This window comes from Microtus ochrogaster (assembly GCF_000317375.1).
Source record: "Microtus ochrogaster isolate Prairie Vole_2 chromosome 14 unlocalized genomic scaffold, MicOch1.0 chr14_random_1, whole genome shotgun sequence".
NCBI classification, from domain to species: Eukaryota; Metazoa; Chordata; class Mammalia; order Rodentia; family Cricetidae; genus Microtus; species Microtus ochrogaster.
Genome location: NW_004949096.1, coordinates 29455939 through 29474261, shown reverse-complemented (window position 1 = coordinate 29474261; position 18323 = coordinate 29455939). Strand labels below are relative to the sequence as shown.

The 18323-nt window shown below is 38.9% G+C and overlaps 1 protein-coding gene across 1 annotated transcript in view; it reads left to right on the top strand.

Annotated features, from left to right (window-relative positions):
* The window catches only part of Ubr1 (ubiquitin protein ligase E3 component n-recognin 1), a 133572-nt gene that overhangs the window by 85931 nt on the left and 29318 nt on the right, over positions 1-18323 (top strand). Inside the window, exons 28-36 of the mRNA XM_005364485.1 lie at positions 331-512; positions 3882-4087; positions 6201-6294; positions 7621-7770; positions 11991-12088; positions 13708-13792; positions 14613-14761; positions 15890-15945; positions 17672-17768. Of these exons, the coding sequence (XP_005364542.1) occupies positions 331-512; positions 3882-4087; positions 6201-6294; positions 7621-7770; positions 11991-12088; positions 13708-13792; positions 14613-14761; positions 15890-15945; positions 17672-17768 (1117 nt within the window). The remainder of the gene's footprint in view (positions 1-330; positions 513-3881; positions 4088-6200; positions 6295-7620; positions 7771-11990; positions 12089-13707; positions 13793-14612; positions 14762-15889; positions 15946-17671; positions 17769-18323) is intronic.

Sequence of the window (18323 nt, the reverse complement as noted above, 5' to 3'; positions counted from 1 at the left end):
TTTTTTTTTTTTGAGACAAAATTTCTCTATGTAGTTTTGGAGCCTGTCCTGAAACTCACTTGTAGACAAGGCTGGCTTTGAACTCACCAAGATCTGCCTGCCTCTGCATCTGAGTGCTGGGATTAAAGGTGTGCGCCACCACCTCCCGGCTAATGGTTTGTTCTTTTATTAATAATATGTAGTAGCCCTGTTTATCTCTCCTATTTGCTTTTTATTTAAAGTCTGCATTATCAGATATGATAACTGCTGCATCAAATAAGGGATATTCAATCTGGACTTGAATTTTTTAATAGAAGCTCTTATCTAATTTTGGTGTTACTTAATATTCAGACTACTCATGATAAAGAAAAAGCAGAACGGAAGAGAAAAGCCGAAGCTGCTAGGCTTCACCGCCAGAAGATCATGGCCCAGATGTCCGCCTTACAGAAAAACTTCATCGAGACTCACAAACTCATGTATGACAATACATCAGAAATGCCAGGAAAGGAAGACTCCATTATGGAGGAAGAGAGGTAAAACAAAACAACCATTCTTCTGAAATCAGGTTTTCCTAAATAATATTAAAATGGGAACAACAAAAATAGAAACCATCACATTATTTTCTCTTCATTGGTATTAGAATTGTAGATGATTGTGAGCTGCCATGTGGGTGCTGGGAATTAAACCTGGGTCCTCTGGAAGAGCAACCAGTGGTTTTCACCGCTGAGCCATCTCTCCAGCCCCCATATATTTAGTTCTATATCTTGTTTTCTCTTTGCACATTTTTTTATGTTAGCACACGTAGATCTATGGTATAGACTTTGCATCATTTTTTTTAATTTCAAGTTTTTAAATATTTTTAAATACTGCATATTTAAGGTGCACATATTTTTTTTGCACACTTTTTAAAAAATTTATTGTGTGTGTACATGGAGGTCAGAGGACAACTTGTAGGAGCCATATTACTCCTTGAATCATGTGGGTCCCAGGATTAACTCAGGTCATCAGACTCTTATAACTTTTAACCCGTATTTTTAAATCTACATTATTTTATGAGTCTCATTGACCTTTACTGTGTATTGCCCATCCTACTTTCTCTGTTTCTGGTTGGCAACTCCGCCTTTCTTTTGCCCCAAGACCTCTCTGTCCCCAAAAGTTCCATCTAGTCTCTTCCTGCTTAGTTATTGGCCACTCAGCTCTTTATTAAACCAATCACAGTGATACATCTTCATATAGTCCACAACAACATGTTGTTTTGAGTAAGAGGACTAATACAGCTGTAGTCCTTATGCTACCCATAAAATCTGTAGGTTTACTCCCTCTGCACACCTGTAAATATGTACCCTTTGACTTCCATCCCTTCATTTTTTTTTAATTTATTTATTTATTTATTTTTTTAGATTTTTCGAGACAGGGTTTCTCCGTAGCTTTTGGTTCCTGTCCTGGAACTAGCTCTTGTAGACCAGGCTGGTCTCGAACTCACAGAGATCCTCCTGTCTCTGCCTCCCGAGTGCTGGGATTAAAGGCGTGCGCCACCACCGCCCAGCCTCCTTTACGTTCTTTTATGGTGTGGGTTTACAGTGTTCTCTCTGATTTGTGAGGTTTAAGAGGCTTCCTGTTTTCCCTTATTACTTTGTCAGAGCATTGTCATAGGTTCTTCTGTAGTTGTGCCCGTGGTGCTAACAGGGCAGAACTTAACAAACTTTAATTTAATTAACCTATTTATTTCTGAGGTAAGGTCTCTCTGTGTAGCCTAGCTGTCCTGGAACTCTGTCCTGGAGGTCTACAGACTGACCTCCCACTCCCACTGCTTCTGCCTCTCAGGTGCTGGGGTTAAAGTTGTGCACCAGCATGCCTGGCTAGGTTGAAACATTGGCAGATACTGCACATTGTCTTTGCAGGTGACTGTCAGCTTCTACCCCTGCTAGTGTATGAACATGCTTCATTATCACCAAGTAAAGCTTGTGGCTAGGAGTGAAGCTCAGTAGTAGAGTGCTGGCTTGGTTCAGTTCCCTGGCACCACAGACTGAAAAGTAAACCAGTTAGTCCAAGGGTGACCGCTCATAAAGTTGTTTACTGACTTTTTGCATTTTGTCTTCTGCCAATGCCTGTTACTCTCTTTTGCCGATTTCTGTGGAGGCCTTTGCTCCTTCTTATTCTCCTTTAAACATTATTTCCCATATTTTTTTCCTTATTTCTTTAACATATAAGGGTTAGCCATAAAGAAGTTCTCAGTGAAGCCAGGCATGATGGTGCATCCCTGTAATCTCAACACTTGGGAGGCAGAGGCAGGGCTGCCACAAGTACAAGGCCAGTCTGAATTATACAGTGAGTTTCATATATCAGTCTGGCTGCATAGTGAAACCCTATGAAACTCTCTCAACAAACAAATAACTTGAAAAGCAAAAGACATTCTCAGTGTTGATGAAGGCACATTTCTCAATCTCTTAAATTTAATTTTTTTGTCTTAATTCCTTTTCTTTTACTATCTTAATTATAGCTATATTGCTATATTTTCAATTGGAAAATCAAATGGTAGGGATAAATGTAAAGTTCTTTTGGATATTTGATCAAATCCTATTTCCCTTTCTGCCCTCTGTGGTTAAGTTTTATATGCATAACCCTGCATTGAAGAGGTTAAAAGAAAGGTTGAAAGTTCAAGGCTAGTCTGAGCTACCCATAAGTGAGACTTCATCTAAAAAACGAAACAGGTTTTATGTATATATGTCAGAATTTTTTATTATACTATTACATGCAAATATCTGTAGTCATGCTATAATTGTATGGTTTTATGTTATTCAACCTTTTGTTTGCATAAATGATATGTACTTAATTATTATCTCTAAGGATGTGGGCTACATGTTACTGCTGGGCATTACCCTTTGAAAGCTATGTAATGCTCTACATTATGCTAATTCACTTATACTGATGAGCATTTGGGTTATTTATAGTTCACTGTGTGATACACCATATTTTAGGGAGCTTCTTGTACAATTTTGCAAGCCTCTGAGGCCAAGTTACCTGGGTTAGTTAAATCTTGGTGGTGTTACTTACTGATGATGAGTTCCTAGGTCTGCCTCTTAGTATCTTTAGGCTCAGTTTCTCCCTCTGTGCAAATGGAAGTAATTACAGTACCTGCCTTATGTTTATTGTAAGAATTAAAGTGGAAAAAAAAAACATAAAATATGTGAAACAGTGTCTAGCATAACAAACCATTATAAATACTTGCTTTTATTTGATTTTGTTATTATCAGGGATATCTGTAGCTCATAAAGATTGCTGCATCATTAAGATTTATTAAAAGTTTAATTTTTTGTAGTCTTAATAGCTACTAAAATAGAATTAGAAGCCTAAATGTCTAAGGAGAGGGATTAGACAAAAGCATTATGGTTCTACAGCAGCAAGAGTAGCTCTATGCAGCTGTTTAAAATGTTTCTGAGTAAATCTTAATACATGACACAAGCAACATTTATTTGAATAAATCTGTATATTTATATTTATACAAAATGTGTATTGTAAATAGAAAGCAAACTAAGAAGAAATAAACAAGATTATTAGTGAGTACATTGTCAATACAATGCTTTTTTATATTTTTCTATATTTTACAGAATTTCTTTGATATGTGTACTACATATTTATTATTAAAAAAATGGCCCCAATTCTCTTGTTATAGTAAATTAAATAGCATTATATACATACTATTCTATAATGTATTTCTCTGTGCACTTAGAACAAACTGAACTTTCTAGTTAGAAATTAAGTGCTTAAAGCCAGAAAATTCAGGGTTGATTTCTAAAGGTAATATTGCTAAGTATAATTTTTATTATTTACTTGAAATCTTCCAAAATGTAAAGACAATAACAGAAACATATGTCCTAATTTCTGATTGTTCCTTTTCGTAGCACTCCAGCGGTCAGTGACTACTCTAGAATTGCTTTGGGTCCTAAGCGGGGTCCAGCTGTTACTGAAAGGGAGGTGCTGACATGCATCCTCTGCCAAGAAGAACAAGAGGTGAAACTAGAAAACAATGCCATGGTATTATCAGCCTGTGTCCAGAAATCCACTGCCTTAACCCAGCACAGGGGGAAACCCATAGACCTCTCAGTGGGTATGTATTGCTTACTTAATCTACTTTCAGCCATTTTTTTTCATGCCTAATTCTATGTAATTAGAATAAAAATAAATGTTGAAAGAGGTTCAGCAGTGAGATTGTGTGTAAGTTCTGCTTGGTTATATCACATATTTGTATGTGACGTAGATTAGGTTCTTACTTGCCATGTTGACTACTTGGCTTTTTTATTAGTTTTGATTTTTGTTAGTTCTTAGTCACATTGTTCAATCATCTTTTTTTGGTTTTATTTCATCTCACTGAACCATTTGAAAGTAGATTGCTGGCCTCATAACAGTTCATCTCTAGGTATTTCTGAATGCATTTCCCAAAACTGAGGACAGTTTATTATATATTATTTATTATATATTATTTATTATATATTATATATATAATATTACCATACTGAAGGAAGGAATATCATATATAATTTTTGTTTCTATATCTGTCTTCAGTAGGGAAGCATATTTTTTAAACAAAGGTCTAAACATATATCTAATATTTAAACATACTTTATGAAGTTTTTTTTTTTAACTGGGCATGGTAGCTCATGCCTGTAATCCCAGCACATGGAAAAGTAAGGCAGGAAGTTTTACATTAGATGGAGGTGAACCTGGCCTACATAGTGAGTTCAAGGCCAGTCTAAGCTACACAATGAGATAATGTCTCAAAAGCAAAGCAAAGTAAAAGTGTATTTTAGTTGGTTTAATGTAGACTATTTCCTTGCCCCCTTTTTCATGATAATAACTATTTTGATAAATGCAGGCTAATAATTTTATCTAATGTCTCACATTGTGCATTTATCTCTCTGCCTTATAATTAGATTTATATTAAACATTTACTTCATAAAATTTTACTTAGGTGACACATCATACTTACCAGAAGTTGTCTGCTTTATGTTTTAAATTCCCCTGAAGTAATGATGATTATAAACTGACATTTATTAATATTTGACATGATTAAACCCTGTGTCTGTTTGCCTACTATATCTCACAACAACCTTGTTATCAATGAAAACCTCTTTATAAATGAAAAGCTGAGACACAGAGGTGTTAACTGGCCTCTTAACATTGTCATTTATAAGGGTCGGAGAGATGACTCAGCAGTTTAGAACACTTGCTGCCCTTGGCAGAGGACCTGGGTTTTCTGTGATGGCTCACAACTGTCTGCAACTCTAGTTCCAGAGGGTCCAGTGCCCTCTTCCGGCCTCTTGGGAACCAGGCATACACATGCTGCAGACATACATGCAGGCAAACACACATATAAAAATGAATTTTTATAAGTAGTTGTGTATTCAAATTATCATTAAAAGTACAAAGGTAAATTTGTTCTTGAAGCATAAAAAAGCACTTCAGCCACCAATCAGCTTGAACCTACTGTTCTGACTTATAACATAAATGGATATAGAGTTGTTTAATCCATACAAATTTTAGAATTTGTAAGGCCTAGTTGCTTTCCTCCTTTTTTCACACTATTAGGAAAATGTATATTGCATATTACTATCACTGCTATACTTGGACATTCTTTTTTATTTATTTATTTATTTATTAAAGATTTCTGCCTCCTCCCCGCCACTACCTCCCATTTCCCTCCCCCTCCTCCGGTCAAGTCCCCCTCCCTCGTCAGCCCAAAGAGCAATCAGGGTTCCCTGCCCTGTGGGAAGTCCAAGGACCACCCACCTCCATCCAGGTCTAGTAAGGTGAGCATCCAAACTGCCTAGGCTCCCACAAAGCCAGTACGTGCAGTAGGATCAAAAACCCATTGCCATTGTTCTTGAGTTCTCAGTAGTCCTCATTGTCCGCTATGTTCAGCGAGTCCTTCTTAAGAAATACAATTTTGGCTGGGCGGTGGTGGCGCACGCCTTTAATCCCAGCACTCGGGAGGCAGAGGCAGGCAGATCTCTGTGAGTTTGAGACCAGCCTGGTCTACAAGAGCTAGTTCCAGGACAGGCTCCAAAGCCACAGAGAAACCCTGCCTCGAAAAACCAAAAAAAAAAAGAAATACAATTTTGTGATTAGAAATTTTAGATTTGAAAACTCTTTTTCTCCACTCTCACCTCCTTAACTCAAGAAAACATAAGTACATATCTCCTATTTGTGTCTTTCTGAACCAGAAATCCTGGACCCTCTTTTCATGGATCCAGACCTGGCACATGGAACTTATACAGGAAGCTGTGGTCATGTAATGCATGCAGTGTGCTGGCAGAAGTAAGTTGTCCCTCTGACATGTTCTTGAAAGAGACTAGGAACATTGATGTTCGCTACACACCACAAAAAGGCATGTTTTCTCATGTCTTCTATTTTTCTTACTAGAATAATTAAAACAGTTTTAATTACTAATCCTTTTTGCATTGTGCTAATTATATTTTTATTTATTTTAAATCTTAGGAATTGATGTATAAAGTTCCCATCTTGGTGTTTTCAGGGATTAGGAGTGTAGCTTGTTAATATAGCATGCACTTAGCATGCACAGTGTGCTACCCTGGTCAGCTCCTAGTACTGAACATGCATTTGCTTCCCACAAACTAAATAGTATTAACACTGTTTGCTGCTAGTCATGCAAGAGAAGCAGTAATATTTATTTTAAAAATATCAAAACTCAGGCCAAGGTGGTGATGGTGCATGGCTTTGATACCAGCACCTAGGAGGCAGAGGCAGGTGGATCTCTGAATTTTGAGGCCAGCCTGTTCTGCAAAGTGAGTACCAAGACAGCCAGTGCTATTACATAGAGAAACCCTGTCTTAAAAAACCAAAAAGGAAAAAAAAATTTTAAACACTAAAAAGTATCTTTGCAGCCAGGTAATAGTGATGCATGCCTTTAGTCCCAGCACTGGGGAGGCAGAGGCAAATGGACCTCTTGAGTTCAAGGCCAGCCTGGTCTACAGAGCCAGTTCCAGGAAAGCCAGAGCTACACAGAAAATACAATATGTTTGTATTGAAATAAACCAACCAAACAAAAATAATAAGTATCTTTATAATATGAAAAATTCTGGTTTTATCTTGAGAAAAGATAAAAATTTCAAAATGTAATTTCTGATAATTTTTTATATTATTTACTCATTTGCCATCAGATTCAAAACATCATTTTCTATTGAAAGCCCTTAGTGATGTAGATAACCATTGGGAGTCTCTAGTTATGTCCTCTTGCTGTTAAGATAGGGGACAAGTTAAGATTCAGCAGAGTTTTCAAATTTGTATCTGCTGTAATGTAGTTTCTAGTTTATTCATACCCCAAAGGGAATTCTGTTTCTTCTAGAATTATAACATGTACATTTGCATATAAGTTCTTTTTTTTTTTTTTTTTTTTGGTTTTTGGTTTTTGGTTTTTCTAGACAGGGTTTCTCTGTGGCTTTGGAGCCTGTCCTGGAACTAGCTCTGTAGACCAGGCTGGTCTCGAACTCACAGAGACCTACCTGCCTCTTGCATATAAGTTCTAAAGATACTTATTAAGTTCAAAATTCTAACCATTTTTATTTAGAGTAGATCAAAGCCATGTGACTTGTTCTAAATGGACCTGCATCTTGAATTTTGTAGGTATTTTGAAGCTGTACAACTAAGTTCTCAGCAGCGCATTCATGTTGACCTGTTTGACTTGGAGAGTGGAGAGTACCTGTGCCCACTCTGTAAGTCTCTGTGCAACACTGTCATCCCCATCATTCCTGTGCAGCCTCAGAAGATCAACAGGTGCGTTCGTTTTACCCTTTGTTCAGGTATTTGTTTTTAAACTGTCCTTGTCTTTTAACTTGCTTTTTTGCCAGATTACTGGCTTTCTGTGTCTTATAGGGACTAGTACGATTCTCATTCCATAGCTTGCACTATGCTTGCAAATAAGATTAAAAGCTCAGATTTTGGCATCAAAGAGAACTAGCATGTTCATTTACTTAAAGCAGTGTGTTATGCACTTGTCTTTCTACAATCAAAGCTGCAAAACCTCAAAGATACAAGTCCTATTGGAGATCTGTACCAAAAGTTAATGATAAAAATAAATAACAGCATTATATGAATCATGTCTTTGAATAATGTGTGAGCCTTTAAAATTTAAATTAGTTTATATTCTTTCTGATTGTCTGAAAATGCAATTTAACAGATATCACTAGTTTTTAATAATTGTTAGAACATTTCATTATCTACTTCCATATTCTTACTGTTCTACTAGTGATAACAAAATTGTTATCTTAGACAGACATGGTAGTACACGCCTTTAATGCCAGTATTCAGTAGACTGAGGCAAAAGATCTCTGAGTTTGAGGCCAACTTAGTCTATGTAGCAAGTTACAGGCTAGCTAAGGTTAGAGCCCGAGACGCTGTCTCAGAACATATAAGTTATTCTTAAATTATTTAAAAATCAGTAAATTTGTAATAATTCAGTCTTCCAAAGAAAATGGTTTTACATTTTGAAAGTGTGCTTTTGGCTAGAGATATCACTCAGTGTTGATACACGTATGAGGCACCAGAGAACAACAGCATGAGTTCATTATGTTCTTCAGAGCAAAGATACAGAAAAGTGGTGTGTTTAGCAGAGTCAAGAAGTGATCCCTTTACCTCTGCTGTTTTGTGTCATTGGAAAACCCAGTTTGGAATTATTTTTATTCATCATATTTGGACATGTTATGTCACCTTATGGGGACAAAGAAGCGTCAGAAAGATTTGTTCTTTGTGTATTGGACAAGCTCTAGACAATGTACCATGCACTTGCCATGTCTTATTTAATTCTCTCAGTAATCTACTGAAGTTGGCACTATTATTTCCATTTAAACATTAATAAAATAATTGGATAGAGACTATGAGTGATTTTTGTTTGTTCCAAGAGATTCAGGATTTGAACCCAGACCTCACTTCTAACTTCTGAGGGCACGAGAGCTGTGTGTTTGTTTGTTTTTTGAGACAAGGCTTTGCTGTGCAGTCTAGGCTAGCTTGAGCTTGTTAATCACTTACCTCAGCTTCCTGAGTGCTGAGATTACAGGCATCTCTCACCATGCCCAGCCCCTTCCAACTTCTTGTTAGGTTACACAAGCTTTTTAAACAGGGTAATTCCCCAAAATAAAGATACATATCTCATTGCTCTATAAAATTTTAAAGGAATGCTTAGCAACTGACTTCCTCAACTTTCTTAACTAAGCTTCATATATGTATGTTTTTATTATCAGTTATGTGTATATGTGTGGGGTATGTGCATGTGTGAGTGAAGAGGCTGTCATAGCCCCAGGAGCTGGTGTTACAGCTGTTATGAACTATGGGTACCAAGAACTACACGCAGGTTCTCAGCAACAGCAGTAGGTGCTCTTAACTGCTGAGCCATCTCTAGCACCAAAACTAACATTTTGATATAAAACATTTACAATAGATTTATCGTAGTGTGAAAGTAGAAGGATATGAGCTCAAATCTTTAGAATTCATGTAAAAGCTAGTCTTTTTAGTATTTGTCTGTCAATCCAGCCTCCTATGCGGAGATGGGACCTGGGATAGGAGAACGTCTGCAAGTCTATGTCTAGCCCAGTGTGTGCACCAGCGAACAACAAAGGGTTATCTTCTGTTGTCTGCACATGTACTGTGGCGTGCTCACACCTGCACTTACACACATAGATACTTACACATACACATCATGTACACACAAGTTTTTTTTTCTAAAACTCATGTTAATTGTTTGTTTGTTTTTTAAGTCATCACCAGCCATAATACACTTTCACTTTTGAGAACCAAAAAGATTTCTTAGGTCAAATTTATGGTAGGTATTCAAATACAGCACACTTCATTTTATATTTTACTTCCTTCAAATCTGCCCTTTCAGAGGCTGGAGAGATTAAGGTTCATTGATTAAGAACTTTGGCTGGGTCCTGTGTTCAATTCCCAGCATCCACATGGCAGCTCACAATCAGCTATAACTGTAGTTCCCAGGGGATCCAATGCCCTCTTCTGCTGTGCAGATGTACATGCAGACAAAACATCCGTATACATGCCTACATACATATATACATGCATGCATACATACATACTTCTTTAAAACAAGACCGTTTTTTAATGAATTATTATTTCATAGTCTAATTTTTATGGAACATGCATTCCATGAAGGAGAAGCTTACAATACATAGTATGAGTTGCTGAACTGTGATTCATACCAAAGAAATCCAGAGTCTGGCCAGTACCTGACACTAAATACAGAGTTTTCAGGCAGCTCGTCTTTCAGATCCAAGTGAGGGATGAACAGTTGTTTTTCTCCAGAGGAGGCTTGGTTTAGAATCAAAAGCACAGGCCCCTAATGGGAGTGTAATCAATGGTAAGCCCTGGGTTTGGTCTTAGGCTCTGGGGGAAAAATAAGACAAAAATTTGTCTGTAATGGTGGCTTACACCTTTAGTTCCAGCACTGTGGAGACAGAGTCAGGCAGATCTCTGAGTTCAAGGGCAGCCTGCTCTACATATGTGTTCCAGGACATCCAGGGCTACATAGAGTAATCCTCTCTTGAAAAACCAAAACCAACCAACAAACAAACAAAAACAATTAATTTTTTTTTAAAAAGTATAAGGGAAAAGAATTCTTCTTTTAAAAATATTTTTTAATTTTTTTAAAAAACAATCTTTTCTCATTTTTACATACCAATCCCAGTTCCCACTCTCTCCCCTCTGCCCGCTCCCTCCACCTTTCCCCATCCCACACCCTACCCACTCCTCAGAGAGTGTAAAGCTTCCTGTGGGAAGTCAAGAGAGTCTGGCATATCATTTTGAGGCAGGACCAACGACCTCCCTGCTATATCTAAGCTGAGGAAGGTATCGTTCCAAAGAGAATGGGCTCCAAAAAGCCAGTACAAGCATTATGAATAAATCCTGGTCCCATTGCCAGTGGCCCCACAGACTGCCTAAACCACACAACTGACACCCACATTCAGAGGACAGAGGTTGCTGTCAGTCTGGATCAGTGAGCTCCCACTAGCTCAGGTCAGCTGTTTCTGTGGGTAACCCTATCATGGTCTTGACCCCTTTATTCATATTATATCACTCCTCCCTCTTCGACTGGACTCTGGAGCTCAGCCCAGTGCTCAACTGTGGATCACTCCATCTGCTTCCATCAGTTGCTGGATGGAGTTTCTATAGTGAAAATTAAAAAAACTCGGAAACTAGACGTCAAAATACCAAATAATCCAGTGAAAACCGGAAAAGAACTATTAAGAAGCCACTGAAGTGGTTCATGTGAGGGGCAGTAGGACTTCCAGGAGAGTAGTGGATGGAGGTGGAAAGAAGTGACCAATTTGGGATATTAGAACCTGGGTCCTGTGCCGGGCGGTGGTGGCGCACGCCTTTAATCCCAGCACTGGGGAGGCAGAGGCGGGTGGATCTCTGTGAGTTCGAGACCAGCCTGGTCTACAAGAGCTAGTTCCAGGACAGGCTCCAAAGCTTCAGTGAAACCCTGTCTGGAAAAACCAAGGGGGGTAAAAAAAGAAGAACCTGAGTCCTGTAGATTGAGTGTGGAGGAATCAGGTTGTCGATGACATCACATTGATGAGTAACCACAGTGATATTTTCAGTTTACTGGTATTTTATTTCTTCTCAGTCATAGATGTATGGTTATGCCTTAGTCATAGTGCCAACTATATTTTTTAATCACATTTCCATGACCTACAACGTTAATGATCTGAGTAAGCTTGATGCTTTAATTTTACTCATTTATTTTTTTGAGACGAGGTCTCATTATCTCTTGCTGGCCTGAACTCACTATGTAGACCAGGCTGGATTTGAACTCATAGGGATCTGCCTGCCTCTCCCTTCTGAGTGCTAGGATTAAAGATTATGTCACTGTCCCCACAGAATTTGATGTTTTTAATATACCCATTTATTAAAGGAAAGACTCTACAAGTTTAGCCCTGCAGATTGACTTTAAACTGATCATTTCTTAATGTCTTTTTTTTTTCTAGTGAGAATGCAGAGGCCCTTGCTCAGCTCTTGACCTTGGCACGGTGGATACAGACTGTTCTTGCCAGGATATCAGGTTATAAAATGAAGCACAGTAAAGGTTTGTAGAAATCTGTTTGTACTAGATGTGTGGAAATTGTTTCTAAATGTTTAATTTTTTTATATTTATATTTGTGACTTTTGCCTATATGTGTGTCTGTGCACCACAGTGAGTCTGGTGCTCTCAGAGGCTAAAATGTGTTTTTTTTTTTTTTTTCGAGACAGGATTTCTCTGTAGTTTTGGAACCTGTCCTGGAACTAGCTCTTGAAGACCAGGCTGGCCTCGAACTCACAGCGATCCATCTGCCTCTGCCTCCCAAGTTTTTTTGTTGGCTATCAGGAAATAGAGATTTTGCATTAAGGCTTTTTGGCTCTCAATTTACTAAGTTTAATCATTTTTCAACTGGGAAACAGAATATTATGAAATATTCTGCCTTAATATTAACAACAAAAATATATTAAAGCTGTTACCTTATGTCTTATGTTTTACAGCTGAGTGACAGGTATTGCTATAAGAAATGCTTAAGAACATAATTGAAAGATCATTAAAGAGCTTGCTGAGGAGGGTTAGGGAGGTGACTTGGTGAGTGAAGTGTCTGCTCTGCATGAGCATCTACATTTGGTGCTATAGGGAAGGGAGCAGTGGCCTAGGAGACTGAAGGCCAAAAAGGTGAGAGATCCTGTTTCTAAATATAAGGTGGAAAGTCATAGAGGCAGATGCTTTCTGTTCTCTGGCTTCCTCATGCCCATACATGGGTTCATGAGCCTTGTATACATACATATAAAAGCAATCATATATATCCTACCATGTGCATACAGTATTTAGTGCAGAAATTTTTTATTAGCTTATAAATCAATAAATGAAGGCAAAGTTCAGTTTGTATTGTTTGGTTTTGTGTGTTCAAGAAGGGTTCTTACAATCTTGTCTAGCTCCAGGCCTGAAGCCATTCTGACTTATCCTCTTTATGGAAATCTGTCTGTACTGGATGTGTACAGCCACCACCACATTCTGACTTATCCTCTTTATGGAAATCTGTCTGTACTGGATGTGTACAGCCACCACCACATTCTGACTTATCCTCTTTATGGAAATCTGTCTGTACTGGATGTGTACAGCCACCACCACATCCTGCTTTAAAATTTTATTTGACGACCTTCCTTGGTGGCAGGAGAGAACTAAGTCCCACAAGTTGTCCTCTGGACTACACATGTACCACATATGTGGCATACGTGCACATGAACCGGAATATACTACACACTAAATTAACTACGAATGCAGTTTTGGTTTTTTGAGACATGGTTTCTTGGTAGCCTTGACTGTCCTTCAACTAGCTCTCTCTTTGTAGACCAGCTGGCCTCACACTCCCAGAGATCTGCCTACAAATGCAGTTTTTAAAATTATTTTTAAAAAAATAAAATAAGGAAAGTTACCCATGAGGCAAAATACTCATTACCTATTAGGTAAGAAAGTAAAATGCAGAGAGCAGCGCCGTATGATGCCTTTAAAGGGAAAAGTGTGTGGCATTAATATGTAGAAGGAACATTGCCTCAATGGTATGTATGTAGAGGGTTAGGAGAGATTATTTACTGCTTACTTGCATTTCTAAGGGGATCATGTATGGCTTAAACACACTAAGTAACTTAGTCATGGTTTTTATTCTTTTCCTCTTAATGTATAAGGAGAGGCTCCGGCATTGTTTAATCAAGGAATGGGAGATTCGACTTTTGAGTTTCATTCCATCCTGAGTTTTGGAGTTCAGTCTTCGTAAGTATCTAAAGAGTGTGTGAAGTGGGTGCCATGGCACACCTCTGCCTCCCAAGTGTTCCTCCACTGCCTGGCTTTTGATGTTTAGTATGATAGTTAACTAAACTGGATTAAGAACCACCTATGACATTAATGAGGCACACTCTTGGATCTGTTGGCTTTTTTTTTTTACTTTATGTGTATAAATGTTTTGTCTTTATGTACGACTGTGTATCACGTGTGTGCCTGATGCCTGTGGAGACCAGAAGAGGACATTCGATCCCCTGGCCTGGAGTTAGAGAGGGTTGTGAGCCTGCATATGGGTGCTCGGATTCAAATTTGGGTCCTCTGGTAGAACAGCCCATGCTTCTTACCCTCGGAGCCATCTCTCCTACCCCAATGAGGGCTTTTCTTGAGAGGACTAATTGAGGAGAGGGACCACAACTGCATGTGGACGTTGGCATCCCATGGCTGGGTGACACTGAGTAACAAGGGAAAAAGGAGGAAGCTGGCCTCATGGTGGCATTCTTCTTTCTCTTTCCTGCCCTGCTCATATGTGCATAGGCAACACCACACTCCTCCCGCCAAGGCCATGCTTCCTCTAGCATGCCTTCCCACCACCATGAACTGCTATCTCCTGACACTGTGAGCCGAAATAAGTTCTTCCTTCCCTGTATTGCTTTCTGTCAGCTATTTGGTTACAGCAGTGATGAAAGTAATGAGTGCGCATCATGTCTGAAGGAATGAATTGTTTCTGTTGCTTTTGGATTTAATGGGGTGTCTCGGGAAGCAGCCCTTTTTTCTAAAATACTGTACAAATTTCTTTTTATTTTGTTTTTAGGGTGAAATATTCTATTAGTATCAAGGAAATGGTCATTCTCTTTGCCACAACGATTTACAGAATTGGACTGAAAGTGCCTCCTGATGAACTGGACCCGCGAGTGCCCATGATGACCTGGAGCACATGTGCTTTCACTGTCCAGGCCATTGGTAAAGCCTACTTAAAAGTAAAATAAAAAGTGGAACAAACTTACATTGATGATGCCTTGGGAGAGGTTGCTGTATTTGAGGACCACTAGTATTTTAGTATATTAGTGTGGTTCTGGGAATTTTTTTTTTTTTTTCGAGACAGGGTTTCTCTGTGGTTTTGGAGCCTGTCCTGGAACTAGCTCTGTAGACCAGGCTGGTCTCGAACTCACAGAGATCCGCCTGCCTCTGCCTCCCAAGTGCTGGGATTAAAGGCGTGCGCCACCACCGCCCGGCCTGGGAATGTTTTATAGTTTTGTCTTTTCACTTATCACAGTAACCCTGTGTAACTGACCAATATTTTGAAACATAGCATTAAGCATTCTAGTCAAACCTTGTGGACATGACAACGTTACATCTAGAACAAATGCGTATGAACACAGTCAGCTCAGGACTTCTCAGAATGCTGTTCTGTACTTTGAGAGAAGAAGAAAGTAGGACCAGAGTCACAAACAAACAAACAAACAAAAATTATTGGACGAGGATGTACGAGGTGGTCAGGAGAGACAGATATCAAAACCAGGTCCAAATAGTAACTTGTCAAATGCTTTGCTGCTTTGGAAATTTCCCAGAGGGCGCAGAGGGAAGCAAGCCCTGAGGTTGTAAGTGAGCGAGGTGTCACGGAAGATGTAGAATGTCTCTTTCACATCATCTTTATCCAGGCCAGGTTACATTTCTCTTCTTCAATACATTTTCTTAGTCACAGTTTTTGCTTTTTGTTTTTGTTTTTAACATTCTGACTGAAGTTTCTGCTCCCTTCTCTCCTCCCATTCTCTCTCCACGTTGGTCACAGTTTTTAATGATGTACATTTTCATCACTAAATTCCTTTTGTACCAATCCAGTATGCCATAATTTGCCTTGAGTAACATACACACACTTCTTCTCCAAACGTCCTGCCTCAGTCCCAGGATGGATTTTAGGAGCTGCTCACAAACTATTAGACTTAAATCCTGAGTATAGGACAGTGCATTGATGTGTATTTACTCAAGGTAAGGCCAGCATGGGTGCATAGTGAAACGCTGTCTCAAAAAGAAAACCCACACGCAAAATATAGAATTTTGTAATATTTTTGGATTTTTTTTTTTTTTAAGAAAACCTATTGGGAGATGAAGGAAAACCTCTATTTGGAGCACTTCAAAATAGGCAGGTATGTATATTCCAATAGAATTCAGCAGTTTGTGGGATACTTTTTTAGAAAGGGGATTCCGTAGCTTGTTCATCACTGCAGCACATGTAATCTCTCTTCTGTAAAGAACAGCAGAGCTGGGGCGTGGGGCATACTGCCGTGTCAGGAAACATGGTCAGGTTTTTCAGTTTCATAATTAAATGTAATTCACCTAGATTCCAGGCAAGTTGGCTGCTTTCCTGCCGTAAAACCAGACACATCCTGTATCTCCCCCTCATTGATGCTTCACCATCATATACCACTGAATATTAATGGGTTCTACTCTAGACAGATAATCATACTGAGTTAATGACCAGACATGCAGGACAGCGTAGATGTCTCAGTGAGTAAAGACACTTGTCACCAAGCCTGACAAACCGAATTTGATCCCCAGAGTAGACATGGTGGAAGGAGATGCAAATTTACCCAACTTGTCTCTGACCTCTGCATGTGCTCCAACATATACACACTTTGTTCGCTGGGTTTATATTGCTTTGACCAAAATGGATTGTTCCCCATGGCTTGCTCAGTTTGCTTTCTTACTTACCTCAGGACCACCAACCTGCCCAGGAGTAGCACTACCTGCTGTAGGAATCATTAATCAAGAAAATGTCTCACATGCTTGCCCACAGGTCAATTTAATGGGGACATTTTCTCAACTTAGGTTTCCTCTTCCCCAGTGACCCTAGCTTGTCACAAATTGATCAAAATAATCTGCACATGGGCATACAGTACACACACACACACACATGGCAACCCTGGGGTCTGTGAAATGCTCAATGGGTAAAAGAACTTGTCACTGAGCTTGGTGATCTGAGTTCAGTATCCTGGACACACCTGGAAGGATAGAGAACCTACTCCTACAAGTTATCCTTTGACCTCCACAAATGTGTGTGTGCATACACACAAAATAAATAAATAATGTTTTTTAAATTAAAAGAACAGGCAGCCCTGGTAACTAATAAGTATTCAAGAAGTGTGTTTAATGCTTGCCTAGCATACATGAGATTCTTAATGAAACTTTCATCACCAATAATAATAATAATTCTTGCCTGTCTCTTCAGTTCTTGCCAATATCCCTGAAGAATCATGAAATACACCTTGATAGCTATGTTGTTGGCTTTTTGTTTTGCAAAGTGTGCTCCTAGCCCTGTGAAAGCAAGATGGACACCTGTTGATATTCCCTAGACTGCCGCCTCTGACTGGAAACTGCCTTTCCCTCCTGGTTTTCTGACAGTCCACAGTGCATGTCCCTGTAGGTCACATCCTGCTTCTTGAAAGCAGAAGGTGTTTTCAGTTGTTCCATGTTTTCTTACCATGGCTAACATTTCTTTCTTTTTAATGGAAAAATGAGAAGTATAGTGAGATCATAAAACATTTCTTTAAAACATTAGGAATATTGTAGCCAGGAATGGTGGTGCCCACCTTTAACTACAGCACTTAGGAGGCAGAGATAAAAAGATTTCTGAGTTCAAGGCCAGCCAAGAATACATAGATCCTGTCTCAAAAGAGAGAGGAGAGAGAGAGAGAGAGAGAGAGAGAGAGAGAGAGAGAGAGAGAGAGAGAGAGAGAAAGAGAAAAATAGAGTATTGTAAATAGTTGATCAAGTGTGCATCGGTGTATAGTAGGCTAGGATTGGTTGTTTATTGTCCTGATCTAACTCTGTTCTCTTCCCTCATCATTTTATCTTACCTCTCTCACAATCTAGCATAACGGTCTGAAAGCATTAGTGCAGTTTGCGGTTGCACAGAGGGTTACCTGTCCTCAGGTCCTGATACAGAAACATCTGGTTCGTCTCCTGTCAGGTAGGGACTTGTCAATTATTATGATAGCATGTATATGTATTTTTCTGCATTTATGCAGTATATTTATTAGGAAATAACATACTGTACTGATTTTGAATGCTCAATAATGAAGTCCAGCTGCTTGCAGCACACTTGCCCCAATGAGTGGATTCACAATTACCCTGTAATGATTGCAATATTATTTTAAAAATATATACTTTTGAAGCTGGGCAATGGTGGTGCATACCTTTTATCCCAATACTCAAAAGACAGAGGAAATTGTGAGTTTGAGGCCTGTCTGGTCTACAGAGCGAGGTTCCAGGACAGGCACCAAGGCTACACAGAGAAACCCTGTCTTGAAAAAAAGAAAAAGAAAGAAAGAAAAAAATAATTTATACTTTTGGAGCTGGGCATGGTAGCACACCCTTTTAATCCCAGTACTTAAGAGGCAGAGGCAGGTGAATCTTTGTGAGTTTGAGGCCAGCCTTATCTATAGAGCAACTTCTAGAACAAAACTGAGAACTGAAATGATCATGACTAACATTTCTTTTTAATGAAAATATCTTTTTAATGAAA